The sequence below is a fragment of the Papilio polytes genome, unplaced genomic scaffold, assembly GCF_000836215.1.
Source record: "Papilio polytes unplaced genomic scaffold, Ppol_1.0 DF824270.1, whole genome shotgun sequence".
Classification (NCBI taxonomy): Eukaryota; Metazoa; Arthropoda; class Insecta; order Lepidoptera; family Papilionidae; genus Papilio; species Papilio polytes.
In genome coordinates, this window is record NW_013524934.1 from 952,120 (window position 1) to 978,125 (window position 26,006).

The following is a 26,006-nucleotide window of genomic DNA, read 5'->3' on the forward strand; positions in this document are numbered from 1 at the left end:
CGTGTTTATGTTTGAACAAGACAAGAGGTAGCTACCATTAACTTTCAGTGAGTACTATTAATTACATTAATTAATTATTCCACAATTTCAGCTGATAGATATCGCTAACTACAAGTGAAAACTATATTGAGGGTGTCTAGTTTCAAAAGCTTTGGGTTTCAAAACATATCTGAACTGAAGTTACGATGGATTGCAATCACGAAAAGGATATAGTTTGTCCTTGCCTTAACGTTCAAATTAATTGAGTATCTAAGTTTACTTGGTTATTACTAAATCACGTTTGAAATTTATTATTGCAAATAATTTCCGCATTTCCAATACGCATTGTATTTTAGGAATTGAAGAGTTAAATACAACAATGGATTGTTGTAAACGAGATATAACTTGTTTGTTTTCGAATAGTTACCGATAAATGCAACAAGATCTTGGATCTCGATCTCGCCATCTTGCAGTACAGTCCGGATGCACAGCCAGCACGTTTGATCCAACACTTTAATAACTGTCACTCTGTCGTCGAAGTCATCGTTGAGTCCGCGTCGGACTCTCCTCCCGGTCTGTTCGTCGTTGGCGCTGTAGTGTGCTGACTTCGCGCTCGTCTCGATGTACACCTTCGTCGGTGATGTAACGGAAACTACGGGAATTGCGGCAGGTCAAGGTACGTTTGCTGGTTGTTGAATTTGACTTTAAACTCGTCTGTGATGATTTGTATGTGACTAAATGGTAATTTGTCCTATCTACTGAGATTAGTGGAAGTGAGTAGCCTATGTGTTTTTCCAGACTATCTTCTACATCTTTGCAAAATTTCATTGAGATCCTTTCAGCAATTTAGGCTACAAACTCTTACAAACATCCATTCATTCATCCATCTAAACTTTCGCATTTATGATGTTAAGTTAGAAGTTACGAGTAGATTGTATTAGTCAAGTTAGATATATAAACTGTCAGCCCAGTTAATGACCGGCGAGCTATGCGCTCGAGCTACAGTTGCTGTGTCAATATCAGCTTGCAATGCAACGGAATTGATTAGCAAACATTACGCACCGGGCGCTAAAAAGGGAAAACTGGTCGGACGAGTTTAAAGTCAATATTGTTACAATAATACTGAGTCAGCAAGGACTTGCGACACATTTATCTCGAAAATTTAAAATGAACCTTGATCGCCGCAATTCCTTCGTAAAGTCCGCGGCCTCGCGGGCAGCGGCGGCGCCACTCCGTACTGTGGCGACCGTTCCGATACCATTTTTCACCATTTTTTATCACTTCACTACATCACTTGCACTTTCACAAAGTCTTTACGAACAACACTCGACGCGGAAGTTGCACGCCGCAGTCTGCGATGGAAGTCGTCAGCTGTTTATCCATTTACAGTGTAACACAAGAACTAAGCGCACTTTGATTAAGGAGTGTTCGAGTTTCCTGGTCGATTTTACATCTTAAATCGAGAGGAAAACCGATAGTAGGAGTTGTCAAAGAGTTATACAAAAAAGATTGGTCGATTAATAACCAGAAACGTTATCGATGTCCAAATGCTCGGCAAGTATTCGGTCGACTATTCGAGTCGAGTCGAAGTAAAGTGGCAAGTCCCCGGCAGCTGCGCTCAGGGTCGCCCGGTGCGGCCGGCCGCCTCACCGCCGCCACGAAACCTGAGTCTTTTTTATTGGTCACAATGTTGCCAGTCACACCATTGAGGACGCACGAAATAAATCTATTTATTGACATTGAATTACATTGCTCTTGAAAAACACTGCTAGTTTGTTTTCCTCAACACGTTAAGGCCTTTCATTCATTGTGCTTTGTTTTCTCGATGTTAAATTTTTTGAACATTAATATTTAGCACCATAGAATGTATTTGTTAATTAGTCTGTACATTCTGTAGCTGATATTAGATAAGGTATACGTATTTAAAATCTGTTTCTCTTAATATTGTTATGGCTTACGTGAATGCAGAAAAGAACTAGACTGGTATAATTTTAACATGACATATCGCTTGTTAGCTATGCAATCAGAGTGGTGATTGTTGCAACACAATAAGGTGTCATCAGTTCCGCTGCACTACTAGAAACTATTTACTGGCTGGTATTATGGCATACACCACAAAAGAACAAAATAAAGAAAAACTTTACTTTACTGAAAACAAAAGACAACAGCATTCGATAATAACGTAAAGAACTTGAATCTTCAGACAGATAGACTGGACTTCACAGCACTAAGTTTTCTTGACAGGTTCCAATTAGAAAATACCAAAATATGGATGTTAACATTCAGAGATCTTATTTTCGCCTGTAAAAGTTAGAAGGTAAAGAAGCCAAAAATTAAACGAAATTACACGACTTATTTTTAGTCATAAGTTATAAGTACAGTAACACAATTTATGTTTCTGTTTTTCGCAGGTTGATTAAGATTATCTCAAGTGACATACGAGTCCAATGATTTTGGTTTGAGTTTTACAAATCGTTACATAATTTGTATAATTCCCTTTAACTTAAGCTGCTACAACGCACGCGCATGCTCGTAGATCTGTGACATCAAGAGAGCGCACAGAGTATGCTTTCTATTCTCAAAGGTAAAAAAACAACATTATCTTTGCTTTGTTGTTTATTGTCTACATGTTTAAGTTCTATTCTAGCGTATAGTTTGCCTAAAAGATTGTCATTGATAATTGAATCTCAATATTATTTTTTTGTCTCTCTCTTTTCAAAAAGAATGATAAGGATAGCAGTATATTTTACACTTTCGGCAAAAATCTATATTAAAACTTTTGTCGAACGAAATATTACATAATGTTTCTTTTACTAAAGATTTCCATTAATCAAATTCTTTTTCGAATCAATAACTTTAGATTTTGAAATGCTATGAAATCGAATTGAAATGGATATATGATGGTACCTTTCTTGTTAAATAACGTTGCATAAATATTTTCCCCGTTATAATTATATTTGTTACTTCAGTCAAAATGTTCGTTGGAGCATTAGTCACAATCTAAAATTGTAATAAAGTCAAGAAGGTATTCGACACGGATGTAGATATTGAACTTTCAAATTCTGTGGTTTAAAAAAACAGTTCTGAAAACTTTGATACCACTTTACTGATGTCAATACCATTAGGATTTATTTTTGTCACTTTTCAATACTTTTATGGAAAATGATATATGAAATGTTTATCAAATAACAAAAAAAATATTCCAAATTAGCTGTTGCCATCGACTTTGTCTGCGTGGTATTAGAAAACAGACGAACAATGTAAATTAAAACAAAAACCACTTGGGAACCGTACATTTTTCGGGGATGAACCTTATCCCATGTGTACTTCAGACTTTATTTTATATCTGTGCCAAATTTCAATAAGATAGGTTGAACCGTTGCAGAATTATCGAGTAAACATTAAAATACAAAATTAACGAATCCCATGGGAACCGTAACTATTTCCGGGAAAAAAGTAGCCTACGTGTTCTTCCAGACTATGCTCTACATTTGTGTCGAATTTCATGTAGATCCGTTCAGCCGTTTACAAACACTAACAAACATCCCTCCATCTAAACTTTCGCATTTATAATATTAGTAGTTATTCCAAATTAACCAAGGAAGTAATTAAGGTTACAATTCTAACTTTTCTATGCATTTTACATAAATAATCGGTATTGCACTTGAATGCACAATTTGTAAATCAATGAATATTGATCAATTAAACCAGTAAATAAATCGAATCGTGAATTCCGGACGAATAGAGTTCCGCATACGAACTTTGTTATTGAAGTTTCATGTTCCACGTCGTTCCTACACCTGCATCACAAATACGTGTGATGTTTAATGCAAAACGATTTCTATATGTTTTGTTTGGTTTTTTTTGGAGAGGAAAATACGTAGAAAATATTACGTTTACATTTTCAAAACCTTATTTGTTAATGCTTTCACAAAAGTTGAAGTTTTAATCGAATTTTTATTGGTTCTATTCCAAACATATTAAAAAAACAACGCTATAAGACTATCTAACTAATATTATAAATGCGAAAGTTTAGATGGATGGATATTTGTTAGAGTTTGTAGCCTATACGGCTGAACGGATTTCGGTGAAATGTGGTACAAATCTAGAGGACAGTCTGGAAATACACATAGGCTACTCACTTTTGTTTTTTTCTATTTCCACGCGGACGGAGTCGCGAGCGAAAGCTAGTTTATAATAAATGGACGTCTAATTCTGAACGTAACTTATTGTATAAGTTAATTAAACTTAACATAATGCTAATGATTCGCTTGGTCAAGTACAGACGGCGTGGGATGACAGATGGCGTGACAATTGAAAATTCGGACTTAAGTCTTAAGTTATACATCGACAATGATTTGCATTGAATTCCAACGACTGAGACCGTTGTCGCTACATATATGTAATTACTTAGCTAAGTGGCATTTAAGTAGACAACTTAACAATAACACCGGCCACTTTATGACGTCAGTATGCTATTTATAAAGTTGAAAACAAAGAATAAAATATGATTTGTTGAGGTTAAGTTGGCGCTAAGTTAATAATGTAATATTTGCCGGTAAGCGGAATGAGGTTTACGGTAAACGGAACGCCGTGAAAACAATAGATAATGCTCAACTAAGAGCAAACATTGTAACTTTAATGTAGCGAAACGATGCGTGACAAGAGATAAAATCCAATTAGCTGATAAAGAACAAACTCATAGAAAGCTTAGCACAGTTATTTACATTTAAAACAAATAGAATTCGATGCACTTGATTTTTGCGACACTTTATTTTTAAAAACAAATGACGATTTCCATCAAAGAGTAGTATAAATACAGAATGTCTAATGTAAAACTTGTTCACTGTTTCATTGTTTTAGTTACTTTCACAGAGGCGAGGTGGCGCGTGGAGGCGCGGCGCACGTCCGGCGAGGTGCGCGGGCGCAGGGCTAACTTGCGAGCGCTCGGCCCCCTCCCACGGCCAGTGCTCAGACGCCGACAAAAGCCATATTTGTCTCACCCCTTTAAACGTGTTTTTTCTGATCTTAACATTTACGGTATCCTTACCCACCAATCCTTTCTAATTTAATAATGTAATTATTAATAATATTATCTCGTTTAATAGAACACTAACATAGAGAAGTTTGCTATGGTTTACTTAAGACATAGAAAGTCTAAAAACTTCTACTGACCTATGTATAAAAAGTAAATAAAACCATCGAAGTAAATGACTGGATATTTTTTCCCTCGTTTTATATTTCTTCAATATGATTTAAATAAATTTGTTACTACTCTTTACAAATAAAGCAAGTGACTTTGATCTTAAAAGTAATCAATAATTCATAAGAATTAGAAAACTGGTCAAACAACTGAACAACGACATTGATAAATCATGAACGATAACGCGCATAAATTAGCACTACAAATAAATGAATATGGCTGTTATCCACACAATTTTATTTATAAAAAGCCAATCTATATTTATTTAAATGCCCAATACCAGGAACTAATATTTCATCGTTATATATTGTGAAATTCGTTGCATCGGAATACGTTAAAAAGTGTATAACAGTGCGTAACAATTGTAGAGATGTGACGTAACATGAATTCTTAAACTGGAGCAATTGAATAATTGATCCCACGTTCGAATTCTGTGCCTACGTTAGACAAATCTGGGCTAGGGTTGTCGATAGTTCTCTGAGCCCGCATTGCACGGTGCCGTCTTCCGAGGAGCGCCATAGGGTGCAGCTGGTGTCCCAACTCGTTGGGACGCACCGAGGGCCCCTTCCCGGGGCGGTCAGTGGGGCGTCGCGGTGGCAAGCGCAAGCGATCCCGTGGCGCCCCACACAATGGCCAGGAGGGAACGAAGGGGTTTAGTGCGGTATGCCCCCCACTAGGGGGGGAGAGTCCCACATAACTCACGTGTCTGCCCCGAGGCATGGAGTATACAGAAAGCATACCCCTTCGGAAAAAAAAGGGTTGTCGATAGTCTTTTAAGTTCCCTTACATATACAAGCCAATACAATAGACAATAATTCAAGAGTAATTTAGTTTTTTAAACCTTTATAATATTAGAGTTAAAACTGTCCTTACATTGTCATTTATAGATTTGAAATTTATTATTAAATTCGAAGTTTGTGGAGGAAAAATACAATTATTTTTCTTAGTACTGACATCCCTAAAGTTAGTCCTGAGTTGAATGTTCTGTCGTGTATTAGCCATTCTAATCAAGTTTTCATCTAGTCGAGCGACACTGATGTTCCTGTTACTTTATGAAGGAAATTACGTGATCGACTGCGGAATTTCCTCATATCTAGTTTGCATTACTAATACCTCGTAATAAGGTAATATCTTATTACAATTAAATTTACTTTTTAATTAAATGTTAACAAACTAAATTACTGTATCATACTAATATTATAAATGCGAAAGTTTAGATGGATGGATGTTTGTATATAGTATGTAGGCTAATTGGCTGAATGGATTTCGATGAAATTTGGTATACATGTGGAGGATAGTCTGGAAGAACAAATAGGCTACTCGCTTTTGTTTTTTTTTAATTCCGCGCGGACTGAGTCACGGGCGGAAAATAAAATTTGTATTGCCTAGGTTTATTTATAAAAAAAAAAACATTGTTAGAACTGGTAATTTTAAGAGCATAATTAAAAATGCAGAGTTCATTGAACTCTACTAATTAAAATTTTAGACACTGTTTAATTTTGACTTATTTCTTTACCGATTAGTTACAACGTTTTTATTGGCATCATAATCTATACTATTATAATAAACCGTAAACACACACTTCTTTGTTGCCTAAGATGTCAGCAATTACAGCATGTTTTTAAATAACTCTTGTTTTAAGAAAAAGCCCTACACTTACGTCACGCCTTAGCTTATATATTTTCACGCCATTAAACTTACGGGTAAATATTTTGGATAAAAGCCCTAATGTGGTAAAGAGACCATAAGTTGCTGCCAACATCAAGGCAGCAAGATTGCCATGTTGTGTCATGTTGACATTTGCAATTGACAATTTGTCACATGTAAACAATAAAATAATTCTATGCTGATGAAATCGCACGGGCACAGCTAGTGTTATTATATTTTTAAAGTAAATTAAATATTACTATATTAAAATTAAGCCTGTCTTGTAAACAAAGATAACCTCAATGTGCATTCTATTTGATAACTCAGAGGTGTTAAGTTACTAAGATCATTTGTGTATATTCATCATACTTATTTTATACTAAAATATACAACACTGAGTGCTGCAGTATGTTTATACAATTATTTTGTAAGGGAGTACGCCATTTTGTTTTACGAGTAGGTCGTGCTTCGATGATCGTACCGCGACAGCTCTCAGACTACAATCTTATATGTCCGGCTTGGATTGTAATTCCTTTACCGTATTGTATAACATACTATTATAGATAATAGAACTATTAAATAACATTTTTCATTACAATTTGACTTTTCATTTGTAATCCTTAATGTGAAAGAGAAGAGAATATAATGTAGAGAGTCAAAGTTTTAGCCTAAAGGTCTTTTGTGTTATGTTAGGGCTAAGTGAAAACTTTTTATTGGCCCACAGTTATCTTTTTTATAGTTAACTAGCTGTTCCCGTGCGGCTTCATCCGCATGAAATTATGATTTATTTTATTGTTTACATTTGTCATATTATCAATAGCAAATGTCAAAATGACATGACATGACAAACCTTGGAAATCTTGCTTCTTTGATGTTGGCAGCAACTTATGGTCTCTTTCCCACATTAGGGTTTTTATCCAAAATATTTACCCCCTAACCTTAATGACATGAAAATATATAAACTAAAGCATGACATAAGTGTAGAGCTTTTTATTAAACAAAGAATTATTCAAAAATATGCTGTAATTGCTGACATCTTAGGCAACAAAGAAATGTGTGTTTATGCTTTTATTATAATAGTATAGATTTAGGCTGTGAGTTTTCCAAATAAATAAAAATATAATGATTTCAAGAGACTGCTTGAAGTTTTCAGTGCGTCCTTTGTTTTGCGTTGTTTTGTTTTATGGTAGGATTTTGTTTTCTTCAAACACGAGTCTAAACGAGTTCGCAGAAAGGATAGGCCTTTCACAACAGGTATAACTAGTTTCAATATTAAGCAATGAATGAGAAATGACGCGGAAATGAAAGATCAAGTTATTGTCATATATAAAAAACAAGTGTAGTTTTCGTAGCTAAGTTCTTGACAACATATCTACAACATGAAAAATAAGTTACTTAAATTTTAAGTGTTTTAGTGTACGGAATGCAAAATGTGAGTTTGCCGCTATTTAACTAACTTGTATTTTAAAATTCACAAAAGTTTAAATAATTTGAAACTTGATTATCATGTAAAAGACATCAACGAACTCATTCTTAACAATATTACTAATATTACAAATGCGAAAGTTTAGATGGATGGATGTTTGTTAGAGTTTGTAGCCTAAACGCTGAATGGATTTCGATAAAAATTGGTACTGATAGAGATTGGTACAGATGTATAGGATAGTTTGGAAAGAACACATAGGCTACTTACTTTTGATTTTCTTTATTGTAACTAGTACTGCATAAAAATTGCTTTATTTTACTTTAAATAAGAGATAGTGAGAGGTGATTTGAAATAGAACTAGCGTCTAATATTTCTCAGAATATCAACTAATGTTCACAGTCTATTTAACGTAATCCGACCGCCGCCATTACGAAACGATCGGTCATGACGAATTGCACAAATCGTTGCAGTGTTTGGTCATCCCGACCAGCATACACTGACCTCTCTTGGCAACATACACACAAGTTTATTGAACCGAGTCAATTATTTTAGAGTCATGCTACACTGGATACTCGCGGCTATTTGTAACGCGAGCCTACTTTTAAGGTCAAGGATGTGTACACGCACTCAACATGAGATACAAGGACGCGATTATGGTTCTTATTACAAAGTGTTATGTGCTACATTTGTGTACAATTACTTCTTATTTGTAACATAGGCTATACAAGGATACTGATGTAATTCATGTGTAAGTATAAAATGAAGATATTTAAAAGTAGAGTCGAAGTTATAGGTTATAAAACTTGATAGATAATGTTCACAGGGAGTAGAGCATAAATATGGAAAACTAGCTTTCGCCCGCGGCTCCGTCTAGTAGCCTAGTAGCCCATGTGTTCCTCCAGACTATATTCTGGAACTACACCGAATGTCATCCAAATTCGTTCACCAGTTTAGGCTACAAACTCTAACAAACATCCATCCATCTAATCTTTCGCATTTATGACATTAGTATGAAGTTTAACAAAAAAAATCAGTGGAAACTCATTGTCACGTGTCTGTCTAAATTAAAAAAAATTAAAGTATACACTTTTGTTGTGAACAAAATAATAAAAATACAATCCGCTCAAAGTGTCACCTTCCTCACTTACTACGTGAGAAGAAGAATCGTACGATGAATGACAATTTGTTTAAAAAAATCCACTTTGTGATGGGAATTTGCGATTGTTGGTAATCCTTGACTATAAAGACAATGGCCTGTTAACAGAATAATTGAAAAGTTTGACATTACATTTAACGCTCATAGTTATCTTAACAATTATCTAAATACTAGCTTTCGTCCGCGACTCTGTCCGCGTGGAATTAAAAAAAAAAACATTGAAAAATATAGCCTATGTTACTCACAGATGAAGAAGAAAGAATTTAAAAAATCGGCCCGGTAGTTTTGAGCCTTTTCACCACAATCAAACGAACAAAGTTTTCCTTTTTGTAATACTTGTATAGACTAGGTTTCACCCGCGACTCCGTTCAAATGGAATTTGCAAAAAAAAAACAGATTTAGTAGACTAAATGTTCTTCCCGGCTATTCTCTATGTCTATGCCAAATTTCATCGAGATCCGTTTAACCATTAGGCTACGAACTCTAACAAACATCCATCCATCCATCCATCTATTAGTATGAAGTATGATTTGAATACACGAAATAAATTGTGATTTTGTATTAAACATTCTAAATTAACCTTAGTAAGAATTAACGAAAAACACTAGCAATTAAATAAAACATATAACATTTTGATTACATCCTCGCCCTTCCCTTTCCATACAAAATAAAGGAGTGGATATTTAGCGATGGAAAATATGGTTCGAAAATGAATCTTTTACCCTTAAATGCATGTTTATTTATTTAAGCATGAAAGAAATATTTCACTATAACTTTTGAGTCACAGATTAAGGAAAAAAATAATTTAAAAAATCTTAGATTCAATAAAAACTATACTTCTGTTTGTAGACTATTGGTAACAATATGCATTTAAGGGTTATAAATTACCCATTTACAAATATAAATCTGTGTTTAGATCGAGATCTCTCCTTTTAGAAACAACAAATATGTATAAAAAAGGCTTTATGGAACATTGCTTAGGTAAATTGGAACGTGTACTCTATGTCAAACCTAATTGTACAGTTTCACCGCTATCTATGTGGGTCATCGACGGTCAATACCGTTGTTGTAATCACGCAAACTTAATTATCAATAAATATGCATTATTAATTAAATATATTAAGAAACATAATAATCAATTTTAATTCTAATTAGTTTAGTGCAAAACGATAATAATACTTGATGTAGACAAAACTGTGACAATACATATTTCTAGAATTCTTAGGAACAGGGTTTTTGTATTGTTTTACTTATATAAGCGTAATTTTATGTTTCTATTTAGGAATGTTTAAACAGCGGAACGTTATTTTAGCAATTAATCAAATTGTTCCTTGTTCGTGGGCGCTGGAATGCGGCTGCGGCGCCGCCCGCCCACGCTGTTCCTGGGTAAGAACGTGCACTCGCAACAGTGCTGCCCTCTGTTTAATATGCGTACTTATCGCATTGTCACAAGCGCGATGAACTCTTGCGCATTCAACAGTCGAATTTATTATGATTTTGCTTTTTTTATATCTAGACGATTCATAGTTTAGAGGAAAGGATCTAATTAACTACTGAAATATAATAAAGTAATGTTATAGTACTTGCATTACATTAGCACGATCCCAGCGCTATTGTTTTTAATATGATGTTTTTGACAGGCGCTTAAGGGTTTCTAAGGGTTCTGTAATATTTTTTATTACAATGAAGTAAATACTTCAGTCTTCAATTCCTATGAAATTAAAAATACACAATTGCAGATTCCATAATAACAGATTCGGTATATAAATGAAATAAACGCCATCTATCGATGAGAGTTAAAAACTATCAATTATAATGTTACATTATCCGACACATAGAGGGCGTAGAAATAAAAATACAAAGTTAAAACTGAAAAAAAACTAACCTTTGTCATTCGATTTTTGCTTCGGAGTTTTCTGCCACTGATGCCGAACTTTCTGCGACCAGCTGATAGGACTTTTTCTTCCGCGACTTCTCTCGCGAACGCTGTCAGATATATTGCCCATTATATTATATTATGGATTTAGAATGGAATTTATTAAATGATGATATTTTCAATAACTTTAAAACTACTTGGGGACACGTAGGAATTTGTAAAAAATGTGTTATACTTTGCTCTACTTCACGCAGACTGACTTAGATTCAAATAATATTGCAGTATCAGAATCTGATAAAACTGTTTACTTTACTCTTCGAGTAGTGCATTAGGCGCCGCAATATGTAGGTCGTATGAACGACACAATAAATAAATCTCGTAGATTCATTTTTTATATAGACATCTAATCTAGGAGTAGAAAAATACAATTTTAAAGGAATTGAAATTATAAATCCCCTTTCATCATTTACTTGGCGCCCAAGTCGATGTTGTCGCAAATTAAAAGAAATAATTGACATTATTTAGAGTAACTTTATGGTACTTATTGATTTTACTCTAAAATTATATTTCAAAGCAACTTACATAACAATTTTCTGCTCATCAGTCTTTTCTTCATCGGAGACATCGACCCAATCGTCGCTGCGATCGCTCCTGTCACTCACGCTGGTCGTACTGCTCGGCACTTGGAAGGCGATCTCCTGCCCGTTGTAACTTATCACAGACCGCTGCCCGTAGATGCTGTTGGTCTTCTGTTCGCTGGACAATGTCGACTGGCTTATGTTGGACACGTTATCAAAAGACAAACGCTTCTGAACCGCACTAGCCAGCTGCTTCTTCAAATTGTTTCTTAGCTTCACCATGCTAGGACTGTTTGGAATGCTTTCGTAGCAATGAGATAGTGAAGTGTTGTCGGCTTGCTTGATTGTGTCGTAAATATTCTCACCGTCATTATAACCTGTGTAGTTCGATGACACAAAAGAATGTCTACTGCTGTAATCTGGACTGCTCTGATTTGATTGGACTTTGGGAGGAATTTTTTCATAAATCCTTCCTGTACCGATCTTTTCGTAGCTTTCAGTTGATGTACCGCTGACTGATTTCGTGATGGCATAGTTTTTGGTGTTGTCTTGCGGACCGTAAGGTCGATAGTCCTCAGCTATTTGAATGCCTGAACTGGATGTGACGCAGTATGGCTTGATGGGGGATTTGCAGTACTCGTACCCGTCGTCGCTGTCGCCGTCACCTCGAGTTCTCTCTTCTAATTGATTAAAACAAAGCTCATAATTATGTAGACTACTCTCATCTCCTTCTGGGTGGGATCTCGCTTCTAAAAGAGTTTGGTATATGTTTTCCTCTTTGGATTTCATAGTCGGTGATAACTGACATTCTTCTTTTGGTATTTCAGGAAGAGGACAGTTAATTTTCGAAGTTCTATCAATACTTTTAATTGGAATTATTACTACATTATCCGCATCTCTCGGTTCTAATATTTCGTAGTCATCTTCGAGTGCCTCCTCTTTTTTTGGTTTGGTAGTAAAACCAACAAGAACTTCCTTATTATAAGCCTCGACTAGATTGCTTTCGAAATCCGAATTGGAATCATTTTTAATATTAACCGTCAAAGTACCAATATGAGATTCGTTGTTTTCAGTGTCTTGAGATTCTTTTGAATTATTTTCTTCATATGGCATAGTGTTGTCATTAATTGTTATGCTAACAAAACCATATGGACCTTCGGAAAATGTCTTATCACAGTCTGAATAAACTGAAGTGCTTCCTTTTCTTCGCCAAAGAAAAGATTCGTTTGGAGTAAAATTTGAATTTATTTCTTTTTCATCTTCTTTGCACATGTTGTTTGTAACAGTAACACTTTGGTCGTTTGCAATGGTTTTAGATTCCGAGGATTCGTTTAGGTCTTCTTGAATTATTTCCACAGGATGCAATGTTAGCTTTTCTGTGTGTATGAAATTAGTTTTAAATTTCATTTTATCGTAAATGGGTTCCTTCCTTTTGTTTAAGTCAACGCTAGGAATGCTGGTATTCATTTTTTTAATAGGGTCTCCTAAATTTGTTTTGATTGTTTTAATTTTCGGCACACCGTCTTTAAGTACAAGATTTTTTGTTAAAACTAATGATGATTTCTTTTCAGGTACTTTTGGTTTTTCTTTTCGTAGAATTGTACTTGTATTGCTTTCTGTTTGGTTATTTTGTTTTTTAACAGTGGCGTTGAGATTAGATTGTGCATTAATCTCACATTCAAACTTCTTTATGACATTCTTGACCACATTTAGCTCTTGAGGTTCCTTATTCTCGTTCGTTGGATCTTCAGTCTTCACTTTAGTCGGTGTTCCGTCAACTGAATCTGATCCGCTCTGTTGTTCACTTGAATCTAGATACTTTAATCTCTTCTTTGGCGATTTAGGAATTTTGTTGCCATCAGATTTAGATCTTAATATGCTAATTTTGCTCGAAGCGCCTTCTGTTAAAAGTAACTGGTCAATTGAATCCATACTGGAACACCGCTTTTTGTTATATCGTTTTTTAGAACCTTTTCTGTGTCTGACAACAATTTTAATGTTAGGACTAGAGCTTAGTGTGGAAGATGGAGTTGAACTATTGCTTACAGAACATCTGGACGCTGCTTGTAAGTCTTCGATAGTCTTTGCCAACTTTGATTGCGTTTTAGGTGCAGTATTTGGTTCTTTTATTAAGTCGTTAAATTTTTTAGTTAATTCAGACACTTTGTTACTTGTTATTGTCATGGTTTTTGTACTTAACGGTGGTCGCCTGTAACCTGTAGAGCCATTTTTTATTTTAAAACTGACTTTTCTTTGTTGTTGTTCTATTCTTTTCTTTACATTAATTGGACAGTGTGTTGAACTAAAGGGCATTTGTTTTTCTTGTTCTTTTATGTTACACTTATTTTGGTTAACATCTTTCCCTCCGCCCGTACTTCTAGTATCTTCGCTGTCTGTTGTTATTGCAATTTGTGCGTAGTGTAATGTAGGTTCAACATCAAAATTCCTTGAAGGTGTATTAACTGTAGTATCAAGGAAGGCTTTTTTCGCGTCACTTATTGTAGATCTTGATTTTTTTGGTGATAATGAAGATTGTATGGGTACTGTGTACACACATCTGTCTCTATCATCCTGTTTGTCTTTAACGGCCATGTCTGTTTCTGGTAGAATGAAGTTCTTGATTAGAGCCTTGATAGTGCCGTGTTCTTTGCCTTCACTGTTAAACCTCTCGATCGATGATATCAATTTCTTCGCGCTTATAGTTTCCCCTTCCATCAGATTGTCTAATAGCATTTATGATGGATATTTCTGACTGGTTTTCTACGCCATCTGGAACAATAAAGTATAATAAATTAATTAATGAATTAAATGTTGACGTAAGAAACAATTGAGTTCGATAGTCATTAAAAATTACGCTTCTCTTGCCAAATGAAAGTGCAATGAGTTTTCATCATCACCAGCTCACTATATGTCCCCACCGAGGGGCTCGGAGCCTACCCTAATGTTAGGGTGACTAGGCCATAGTCAACCACGCTGGCCAAGTGCGGGTTGGTTGACTTCACACATATCTTTGAATTTCTTCGCGGATATGTGCAGGTTGCATCACGATGTTTTCCTTCACCGTAAGAACGTCGGGTAAATTATGTACATATGAAAATTCGAAAAATCGAAAATCACATTGGTACATGGCGGCGGGATTCGAACCCAAGACCTGTAGATTACAAGTCAAGTGCTTAAACCACTGAGCCACCGACGCTCGTAACAATGAGTTTTCACATAATTTTAATTTGATTTTCACGCGAGAGCAATTGTTAAAGTATTAAGTTCCCACGAGATTGCATCCGCGATTTGATCTACATATATGTAAGGCATACGGATGATTAGCCAACGTACGCTGGAACACAAAGAGAATTCCCACCATTCTACAACATAACTCAACGTAGTAACAATCGACAGATTGTATACGTTACAGACAAAAAACTTGAAATAACTACAACTTGTAGTATTATTTACTTTTCTCGAAATTTTAAATTACTGTTAGAGTGGGCACACACCTTTGACTAAACTATCGCACAACTGTTTAGTCGCACCTAGATTAATATTCAGGTGTGAACACTATTTGATTTATAGTTATGTAACTAAATAGTTGAATTGGCTGCGAAACAATTTACAATCGAACATCACACAACAGTAGTGCGATAGTTTAGTCAAAGGGATGCGCCCGATGTTCTACATTGTTTTCAAAGTTTAAAAATGATTCGTGAAAAGCACGAATTTGTGGTAAATAAAACAGAACGGGAAGCCGAATCTTGATACTGGACAGCCGACATTATAATTTGAGGCGGAACGCATTCGAGTTGACTTACTTTTTTGTCTCTTTACAAAATTATTTTTTTTATTGAAACAGTATATTCTTATATAAAGACAATTAACAATCATTGATAAATGAATATATCTCATCGTTTTGTCTTTATAAAATGCTTGTTAGGACAGTTTTATGGCGCATTTGAATGACAAAAGACAATACGTGTTGTGGCCACAGAACGAATGTGTGGCGTGGACAATGAAGCTAAAGGTGGACAATATCTGGGTATTTAGGTAACAGAAATGCTGAGTGAATCCAGTTCATAAACGGTTCTTTACACGTTGGTCAAAGATGGGTTTGTTTTTAACATCTAATAATAGCCAATGAAATTCAACGAAGTATCATTTTAAACTAAAATATTGGAGTAATATTTGGTTACTTTTTTCTTGGTAGTAAATATGAATTAAGTATTTTTGACGTATTATTTTCAGAATAGAGTATTTAAGACATCTTTTTACACATGTATACAAGGTATTTTTTAAACTTTTATACAGCGTAACGAACCGTTAAGTAACACTCCTTCGGTTGCTTAATAACAAGAATGTCGTTAAACAAAGTTTATTTCTGTAACAGCTGCCCATATGCGAAACGTTCACGCGTTGTCTGAATAACACTGTTTCCGTTAATATTACGCATTACTCTACACATGTGTTCGCATTAGGGTTGTTACTCTTAGAACCGAAATGGCGAATATAACAACCCTAGAGACTTAAAGACAAGCTTAGAGTTTATTGTCGCGCAGCGTTAAGAGCTGTATTTGCTTATACTTTAAGTGATAATTAGGAATTACATAAATTATTTCTGCTTTATTAAAAACAAAAGTCTCGTACTGTATCAATAGAAATCTAATTTAAAAAATTGTTTCGGTTACTCCAACTATTACTACACTTCGATAATAGAGATGGGTATATTTTTACCTGTTCGTAACGTTGTGATTGATGTTACTCTTGGAAGTAACTAGTTAACACGAAACGATTAGGAGCCAGTCATGATTGTGGAACTATCTATCGGGAGTAAAGAGGTCAAATCGTGAGGGGAAACGCTTTCACTTGTATCGTGCGAGAAACAAGTGAATCAATTAAAGTTATCTTACACTAGCTGTTCCCGTGCGACTTCATCCGCATAAAATTATGAAAATTTTATTTTATTGTTTACATATGTCAAATTATCAATTGCAAATGTCTAAATGACATGACAAACCATGCCAACCTTGATGTTGACAGCTCGTAGCTTATGGTCTCTTTTCCACATGAAGTTTTTTATCCAATTTATTTACCCCTAAGTTTAATAGCGTGAAAACATATAATATAAGTGTAGGCCTTTTTTTAAAAAGGGATTATTAAAAAATATGCTGTGAGATCTTACGCCACATAGAAGTGTGTGTACATAATATAATGCTAAAATATTTGTACAAAACATCGTCAACAACAATTGTCATCTCTTTTATTTACTTTGAACAAAACAGAGATGGTAATAGAATTTTAAGGTTAGATAGTAAAAAGTGTGTGCGTTGTTAGTGTTTGTTTATATACCGTGGATGTCTCATGCGACATGAATCTAGAATTCATACAATTTTATGCCATTGTTACATTTTAATAGTCAAGGAATATTTATATTTACTACATTTACGATTAAGGTCTTAAATGGTATGTCTGTTATTATAATAACATTGTTAACATTCCTACAAAAACAATAGACGCGTCGTTTATTGGTTAAATCACATTTTCCTTATTTAAGTGTTAATTGTTGTTGTTTTCCAGAATCTTCATTAAGTATTTATCCGCCTTCAAAAAGGAGCAGATTTTTATTTCGTCTGTATGTATTTGACCGACTTCCCAACAGAAAGTAACTCAATTCGTCTGCATGTTTTAATTTTATTTTCATCTAATAAAACGGCACCAAGGGTAAATAAAGTAAAATCCATGATCAAAATTCCCTCAATTCTTTCAACTCCTTTCGTAAACCGTTAAGGTACAAATAGTTAAGTATAAAAATTACATTTTTTTTAAATTTATTTACTATTCTGAATATACAGATTTCTTTCATTATGAAATCAATATAAACCCGCAAAATGTTTACAGTAAATTTTAACTTGACCGTAAAACTAATTACGTTACACATGGTCATTGTAACAAGAACCATCTAAAAGAGCACCATTCATACCAAAGCAACACAGAAACCCAGATACAAAAGAGCGCATTCATTCGGAATACGAACATTCAGTTTTCGCTGACCTTGCAAAGTCGGTATAACTGTAGTTGATAACGGCACAGCTTTTACTTAACATTGCTGTTGAAGCAGAAAAACGTTAATCGCAACGTGACGAGCAACTTTGCTTTCGGTTGTGTGCAAACAATATTAGTAACTGTAAGAGCGGGCGCACCACTGACTAAACTATCGGACAACTTTTTTTATATCATTAGGTGGCAAACGAGCAATCGGCCACTTGAATCCGCCAAAATGGCGAAGTGACCGCTGCCCAGAGAGATTCGCAATAGCGGATGTGTTGCCTACCCTTAATTGACGGAGGAGGAAACGCACATAAAGAAGATATTTTCCCTTCCTACACGTCTCCTCCATCGTCAAGTTCACGTTCCCTTCCCATCCTTTTCTTATAAGAAAAAGGGTGGGAAGAAAAAGGGACTAATGTTGGTACCACACTCATCAGATGAAACGTGGATTTGCTCCCACTTCAAGCCCGTCTTCTGTGTGGTCGTGGTCGAAGATGTTAAAGCGGGCTCTACCATTTACAATTCAACAACTGTTGTGCGGTTGTCGATTGTTTCGCAGACAATTCAACTGTTTAGGCAACTATAAATCAGTCACGCACGTCCCTGTAAGTTCATAAGAATCAAAGCGTTTCGTTTCAAGTGTGTCAAATATTTGTATAGTGGCATCCAAACTATGCCGCCAAGCTACAATATTGCGTTCTCCAGCACCCCTATCTGCACTTGCAGGTCTACATTCAATTTAAGTCTATTTCGCCTTAAAGTTTGAATGTATTTATACTTTTTACTCGACAATTAAAATACAATATAAAATCCAACAATTTACTTGTATCTCAATTTAATAAATGCTTGTAAAGACGGTTTTTTTAAGACTTTTTAAAAGTCATGACAAAAAGAAAACAGACAGTAAAGTGTTACGAGCGCCATCTGTTGGGGAAAATAAATACAAGTTCATGTTCATTTAACGCAAGAATACTCTCACGCTATACTGCGAGGCGTCTATTTTTAATTCTAAATCAAGTACGGTTAGACTACGTCATCATTTAACCTACAAAGTTATTTATTTTTAATCACACAAAATGAAGTTAATCAAACTAATTTATAAATGTTAACTAAATTCGATAAAAGTAATAATAAATGTGAAATTTTATAATTATCATGATATAACACAAAGTTTTATGTAATATATGCAGGTGTGAAGTTTTAATTTATTTACATTTTATATTATTTATCTGCCTAACAAACATTTCTACTTTTAAACAATCTATATAATTCACTAGCTGTTCCCATGCGGCTTCATCTGGTATTCACAAAAACTTCATTTTATCGTTTACATTTTTCAATTTATCAATTGTAAATGTCAAAATGACATGACATCAAGACAACCCAGGGCAATCTTGATTCCTTGATGTTGGCAGCAACTCATGGTCTCTTTCCCACATTAGGATTTTTATCCCAATTATTTACAAACTAAGTTTAATAGAGTGAAAATATATAGGCTGAAGCGTGAAGTAGGTGTAGGGCTTTTTATTAAAAAAAATATTTAAAAATATGCTGTAATTGCTGACATCTTAGGCAACAAAGAAGTGTGTGTTTACGCTTTATTATAATAGTATAGATACTATCGTGATAACTAAAAAACTCAGAGCCACAATTCTTTCCAGGATCGCTCCGCAATAATCTAATGCGTCTATTGACATTGACAGCTGTCAGTTAGCGACGTGACGTTCATGCTGATAGTCCAGTGTTGCGCCAATTCTACACCGCGGTACTAATTTTCTTCTTAACACTACCAAGTTAATTAAATAGAGAGTTGTCTGTTTAGTGTTACCTTAATTTTATTTACAAGATAGGACAAAAAATAAGGTTTGTTTGTAGACAGGATAGATAAGATGGAAACGTGAATTATTTTAATTAACTTTACTGCCACACTCAGAGTCGTTTAAACAGTTCCTTTTAATGATTTTATAAAAGCAAATCCCTTAGTACTTTATCTAATCTTAAAACTTACCTAGTAAAAATATAAACGAAGCGTAGTTGGAAAAGTGTATGCAAATATTTCTATTTTTAGATCCATAAAAGTTTCACTTTAGACATTAAAATGAGAAAAGCATGTCCGATATAGAAAGCAATCAATTTTCCATTACATAAACAGAATATATAAACTCGTATGCAAATAAGATATTTCCAAATGCTTACAATAATGTTACTAGAAGTGACCTGTATAAGGTAATTTTATTTCGTGTAATACAGCTATTTTCGGATATATTACTTACTAGCAAGTAACGTAGCTTTGCTTAGAAGGATAAATGAAAATTAAATATAACCTCCTTAGAAGTATTTTCTTTAAAATAATCCTTAAAAGCAAAAACGCTTTAATTAACCTCTAGCCAGTCCATTATCTAGGTTAAGGGGGGACAGATATCATGTCTTTTGGGGGCAATCTAAAATGTCTTGCGATTTGAGCGACGCCCTCTACTAAGGCCCGGGTCACATTTGGCCAGTACAGTGTATCAGGTTCGCCGGGCCGGCGTAGTCTACATGGCCTTAATGGCGCCCGATAGTGTTCACACAATGCCAGTCCAGTTATTGAACGCTACCGACAATTGTGCTGGCCAGGTGTGAACCGCGCATAATGTAGTTTTAAATACTAGTGTAAATCGCAAAGGGTTTAGATCTGATAGTTTTTAACTACAGTTTCTAACAGCTGTTACTAAATATCCAAGGGGAACTATGGCATATGGCAGCCTTGAAGTAAATATGTTTAAATATGAAACGTAACATTTTATTACTCGATACTATCTCTAAATATAATTAAAATTTTGATATGAAAACATAAACGCATCTCGCTCTAATAATTTTATTCATTTACATAAATATTCACTATTATTTCGCTGCACGGCCTTGAGATAGAAGACTGCGATAAAAAAATAACTTCATATCTTCCGTCCCTCTCTAGCAGGCATTAAATGCAAAAACAAAGCGAATTTAGTAGACGAGTATCGGTTGGTGCAATGTGGTGAGGCAAGCCGCGTGCGGATCGCTGATTACGATAATAGAGGAATATTTATTATATATTTGTAGCTTATAATAAAAAAGTTTGATTTCATTAGAGAACAAAAGTACGCCTAGAATTATATTTCATTGTTTAATTTATTCAGAATATTCTTCATCATTTTGAACGTTTTTTTTCATGTTTGAGATGATTTACTCCATTGCCTTGATTTCTTTTCAAAGTTAGTGTCGGTGGCAATGCTAGCATTTACGTCATAAATGCTACAGTTCCATTGTTTTACAAAAAAGGATTTAGCCAACTCTATTTGGAACAAAGAAGTGGGAGGTGGTACGACGACACTGTCCAATCGATTGTTGTTACATTGAACACGCTAAGTACCAACTATTCATACGTATTTGGTTGGTGGATATTAATTCGCACAGACAATAAATATGTCATTAAAATGCGCATAAAGATTTACAAGGTACTGACATCGTGAGAGCGAAAAATTTGACTTACGTTTATTTTCGACTACTATATGACGTCACAAAACAGCATCGCAAAAGAATTGTAAGGGGGATTTCTACATACACCGGAACTCTCATCCTGTGTCATTCCTCAAATGTTTTTACTCTCTCTTTCTCACACATGACTAAAAAGGGACATAAGTACGTTGGAATCCGTTAATACAATAAAAACACAATGGATCTTTAGATTCAATGTACGTTTGTAAAGATTGAAAGTTAATAAACATGAGGACGAAGGCCATGTGTTTGGGTTCAATGCCCTTACAGTTTTGAGAACTTCCGTTAGTGTTACGTGGCTCGGTTACTGTTTATTTGTCTATACGATGTATGGATGTACAAGAAATGCTTTGTTGTTAGTGTTGCCAATCTTTTATTAAGGTTGCCAGGAAAATTGTTGGTTAGAAACATGTCAATGACGAATCATACTTCATCATCATCACCAGCTAACTATATGTCCCCACCGAGGGGCTCGGAGCCTACCCTAAGAAGTTAGGGTGAGTAGGCACTAGTCAACCACGCTGGCCCACTGCAAGTTGGTTGACTTCACACATATCTTTGAATTTCTTCGCCGATATGTGTAGGTTGTATCAGGATGTTTTCCTTTACCGTAAGAGCGTCGGGTAAATTATTTTAAATGCGAAAGTTTTTATGTTTGGATGAATGTTAGTTGGAAGGCCTAAACTGTTGTAAGGATTTCTATAAAATTCAATATATGTAGAGCATAGTCTGGAAGAACACGTAGACTAATTTTGTAGTTTCTAACAACCCATTCTGATTTAAGTTATCAAAAATCTAATAAAACATTATTGCGTATTATTATTATTGTCAACGACATTAATTTATGTTTAAACTGATTTAATTAATACTGCGAAGGAAACATTAATTATCTGTGACCATTAATAAACACTGGTACAGATTAAAACGAGAACAATGAATTGTTGTTATAAAATTAAATTGTTTACATTTATTCCAGTAATAAAATAAGTACATTGCAGCTGAGAAATATGTCCTATTAAGAAGTAACAACCGCTGAATTATCTTACAAAATATACCCAAGGGAGAATTTTCGATGGATGTATAGATGTCAGCTACCTCCAAAAAGGTTTTATACATCTGGATCAAGTTTGAACAGAGATAGTTAACATTTTAGAATAAGCTGCTAACTCAGTTTTCGTCATCACAAACTAAGGAGATTCTTATGTAATATTTTAAAATGTTATGTACATCTGCATGGTGTTTGTTACATAAAGGTTTGTAAGTCGGTATGTGTAAAAATGTATTTGTTTGCAGCGAGTGTGCAATACAATTATTAAGGTCGCAGTCATACGAGAACGACTTAATTGCTCGCAAGTAACTATAAAACCATATGAAGTAACTTGTTACTAATCCATAGTTAACGAAGCGTTAGTCCAGATTCAGTCTAGCTGTCTTAAATTTATACAAGATCGATAATACTGCCTATAAACATTTATTCCCGCACTCCGAGACGTTAATTGGATGCTTAACCAATCGCTTAGTGTAACTAAATAGGAACACTAGAGGTCGCCCTTAGTAACATCGACATCGGTCAATTTTTTTTAATCTACACGCACTTGTTTTTCAATGAGACGCACTAATGAAATTGATAAAGGAGTGAGCAGGACGACATATGGTTTACAAACTCCTGCTAAAGTTTGCATTCCGTATTGCACACGGTTGCACACGGCTGTCAATCTTCTCACGGTGCGTTGGACTCGCATTAGTAGACAATCTGTGTTGTGTTTGCCCGCGGATACAAATATAATTCGAACGCATGGCAAAAACTAGGAAAATATATGTTGCAGGCAGCTTGGGTATCTAAGATATTATTTATTTTTAATTATAGATTTTGTTATGCAGTTGTTAATATGCCATTCTTTTTAGTCAAAATAACAAAAACTTTAAAAGTTAACCTTTCCAACTTATAAGTGCCAATTAAAGCAACACTATGTATAACCTAAATTGTAGTGCTTTACACTTGATTAATTATTTCTAGGTAGACTTATATTTGTCAGAAAAACACCAGAAGTTGACAAATCTTATTAAGGCGTTGCGAAGTCCATTGGAGCATAACTGGGGCGTGTTCCGCATGATTGAATACGGGTCCGATTTTAATCTTTCTTAAGACATATGCTATTGCTTAGTGTGATAAGTTAATATTTAACTTGAATTAGCTAAAAACATGACTGACAAGATGTATAATGACTACACTCAACAAATATCGAGCCGAAATGTAATGTGTCTCAACTGCTTTAGCTAATTATTATCAAAACTCAACATCGAATGTTAAATACGTAAAAGAGATGTCTAAATACGTTTTGATTCGCATAGCCTCCTGCAGTGAGACAAGAATAGCTATAACTGTGAGTGGTGGGAATCTGGAGCACGTGTGCATTCGTTTTTATATTTTTTATAACATAATAAAAATGTTACAACAACTGTATACATTACAATATTATAGAGTTAAAATGTAATAAAGCGGCTAAAGCTGTATATTTAAAGAAAAAATGTAAGGTTAGAGAAGTCAATATTGTGTCGATGACCTTATAAAGGCACGTGTAATTAATTAAAACGTCAGAATTTAAAGGTGAAAAAAATTTATGTCTTAAAGTTTCAGTCAAAAGATGTAGATTTTTTTTGCTAATTATAATCCCGACTTTGTACCGTTGTAAAGGTAAGGTAAGAGAACTGTATTTTTTATTTTTTTTTAACAAAATTAGAGCAGCGCTTGACCACGACTCTACCTAAGCTAAGTGAAGACGCGGCCGAAGGATAGAGCGAGCTAGCTCAATAAGAACCGATTCTCCCTGCTAGTAGGTGTTTTAAAGATATCTTATTTCACAAACAAAAAACGACTGCGACTTCACGCGTGGAATTAAAAAAATCAGTAAGTATCCAAAGTGTTTCGTTCAGCCGTTTGAATATTTAGGTGGTAGACAAACACTCATCCATCCATCTAAACTTTCGCATCAGTAATATTACTAAGAAGTGGGATTTCAATTGAAAGTAACAAAAAGGGCCACACAAAACTGGACTTTCTCTTGCACCGGCAACAGTTACAAATATTTTAAGCCTAAGCAATGTAACGTGAACCAGTTTCATAACCAGTCTGCGGTTAACAAATCGATGCTCTGTCAATTATTTAATACATTTTAAACGACTGTAACATTACACCATCGATAGTAATTGTCCGTAACAATAATCGATATCAGTTACACATAATCGATTGACACACGCTATACCACGTGTATGAAACTTAAACTTACCACAAATTGGGCGACATTGAGAGAAGCCGGGCGTTAGGGTAGGACAAGTCGGGGCTACTGCCCAGGGCGCCTCATGTAAAGAGGCACTATAGGAACAGATATTGCAGGGGTCGCTGCTATCGTAATCTCGCCCAGGGCGTCGGTAATGCTAAAACCGACTCTGCCAATTAACGTGAATAATGGAAGATGCGAGAGAGGTAGTAGGAGCACGCAATTTGAAAGTTATTGCCTACCCCTGTGTTATGGTCTTAAGTTGTTTAGTTTTTAAGACAATAACATCTAATCTTGATAGACAGAATAACATTAGATACTTTCTGATATGTGAAGATTGATCAAATACTCAAAAGACATGAAAGTTGTGCCAGGATCGAGCCAAATGGTGGTCCGTGGTCTTTGCGTACCCCTTTGGGCGTGATTTATTCTGTTTATATCCTGACTTTGCTCTTTCCACATTGCGATGCAGTTATAGAAACGTAAATGCCCATTCAACTTTTACTTATTGTTACAATGCTAAAGGTAGACTGACTTAGGAAATTGTTATAGTTTTTTTTGGATTCACGTCTTGTAAAAAACAAGGAAGAAAGCAAGCGTGAGAAACAAATAAACAATAAGGGACGGAAACCGTATTATGTATGAAAAAGCAAAACAATGCTTGCTTAACTTAGAAGTATTGCTTGAAACAGTTGCCGTTTCTTTGTAAAGTTTCCTGAAAGATTAACCGTTGGTGTCTATTATAGGATTATTTCGATTTACATTATTTCTCACAATATTATCGAAATAAAAAAAAAACATAAATAGAAACTAGAATTTTATTCGAAATATTAGCGATTGCAGAATAAACAATGAACATTACAACAATAGTGACATCTACAATGTGGATAAATAGTAAAATTCGGACGTCTACCGTTTGAATTATCTCGAAGTAAAGCCTTAAATAATGTTATCATCATATAGATAAGGAACACATTAATTAACGAACGAATTATGTCTGATTTATTAATATTAATGGGCTATTGACAATTGTTAATTTAAAACAATATAAGGACAACATGACAAATTAATCAATGCGAGGAAAAATAAATTAGGTGGTAATTTACCAATATTAAGACCTCAATTAAAATAATTTGTTCGTCATAATTCGTTGAGTTATCAGGCGTATCCATATTCGTATAGACTATGACGAAAGAACAAAAAGTTTGGATATTTAAATGGATTTTTTTCGACGTTGTTGTTTTCAAAGTAAAAATACAGATTGTAAAATTTCTTTGTTACAAATCGAACCGATCATGTGTTGTACAGATG

At 34.7% G+C, this 26,006-nt stretch overlaps 1 protein-coding gene across 8 annotated transcripts in view; it reads right to left on the minus strand.

Annotated features, from left to right (window-relative positions):
• The window catches only part of LOC106104284 (rho guanine nucleotide exchange factor 16), a 59,598-nt gene that overhangs the window by 16,747 nt on the left and 16,845 nt on the right, over positions 1-26,006 (minus strand). For 2 of the 8 annotated variants that reach the window (XM_013284289.1, XM_013284298.1), the window contains exons 2-3: positions 11,870-14,634; positions 11,297-11,397 (exon numbers count right to left, since the gene is read on the minus strand). In XM_013284289.1, the coding sequence (XP_013139743.1) occupies positions 11,297-11,397; positions 11,870-14,598 (2,830 nt within the window). In that variant the 5' untranslated portion in view covers positions 14,599-14,634. Of the gene's footprint in view, positions 1-406; positions 632-1,152; positions 1,823-4,706; positions 4,922-11,296; positions 11,398-11,869; positions 14,635-26,006 lie in introns of those variants that run through there. The other 6 variants (XM_013284339.1, XM_013284330.1, XM_013284321.1 and 3 more) reach the window with 6 other exon arrangements.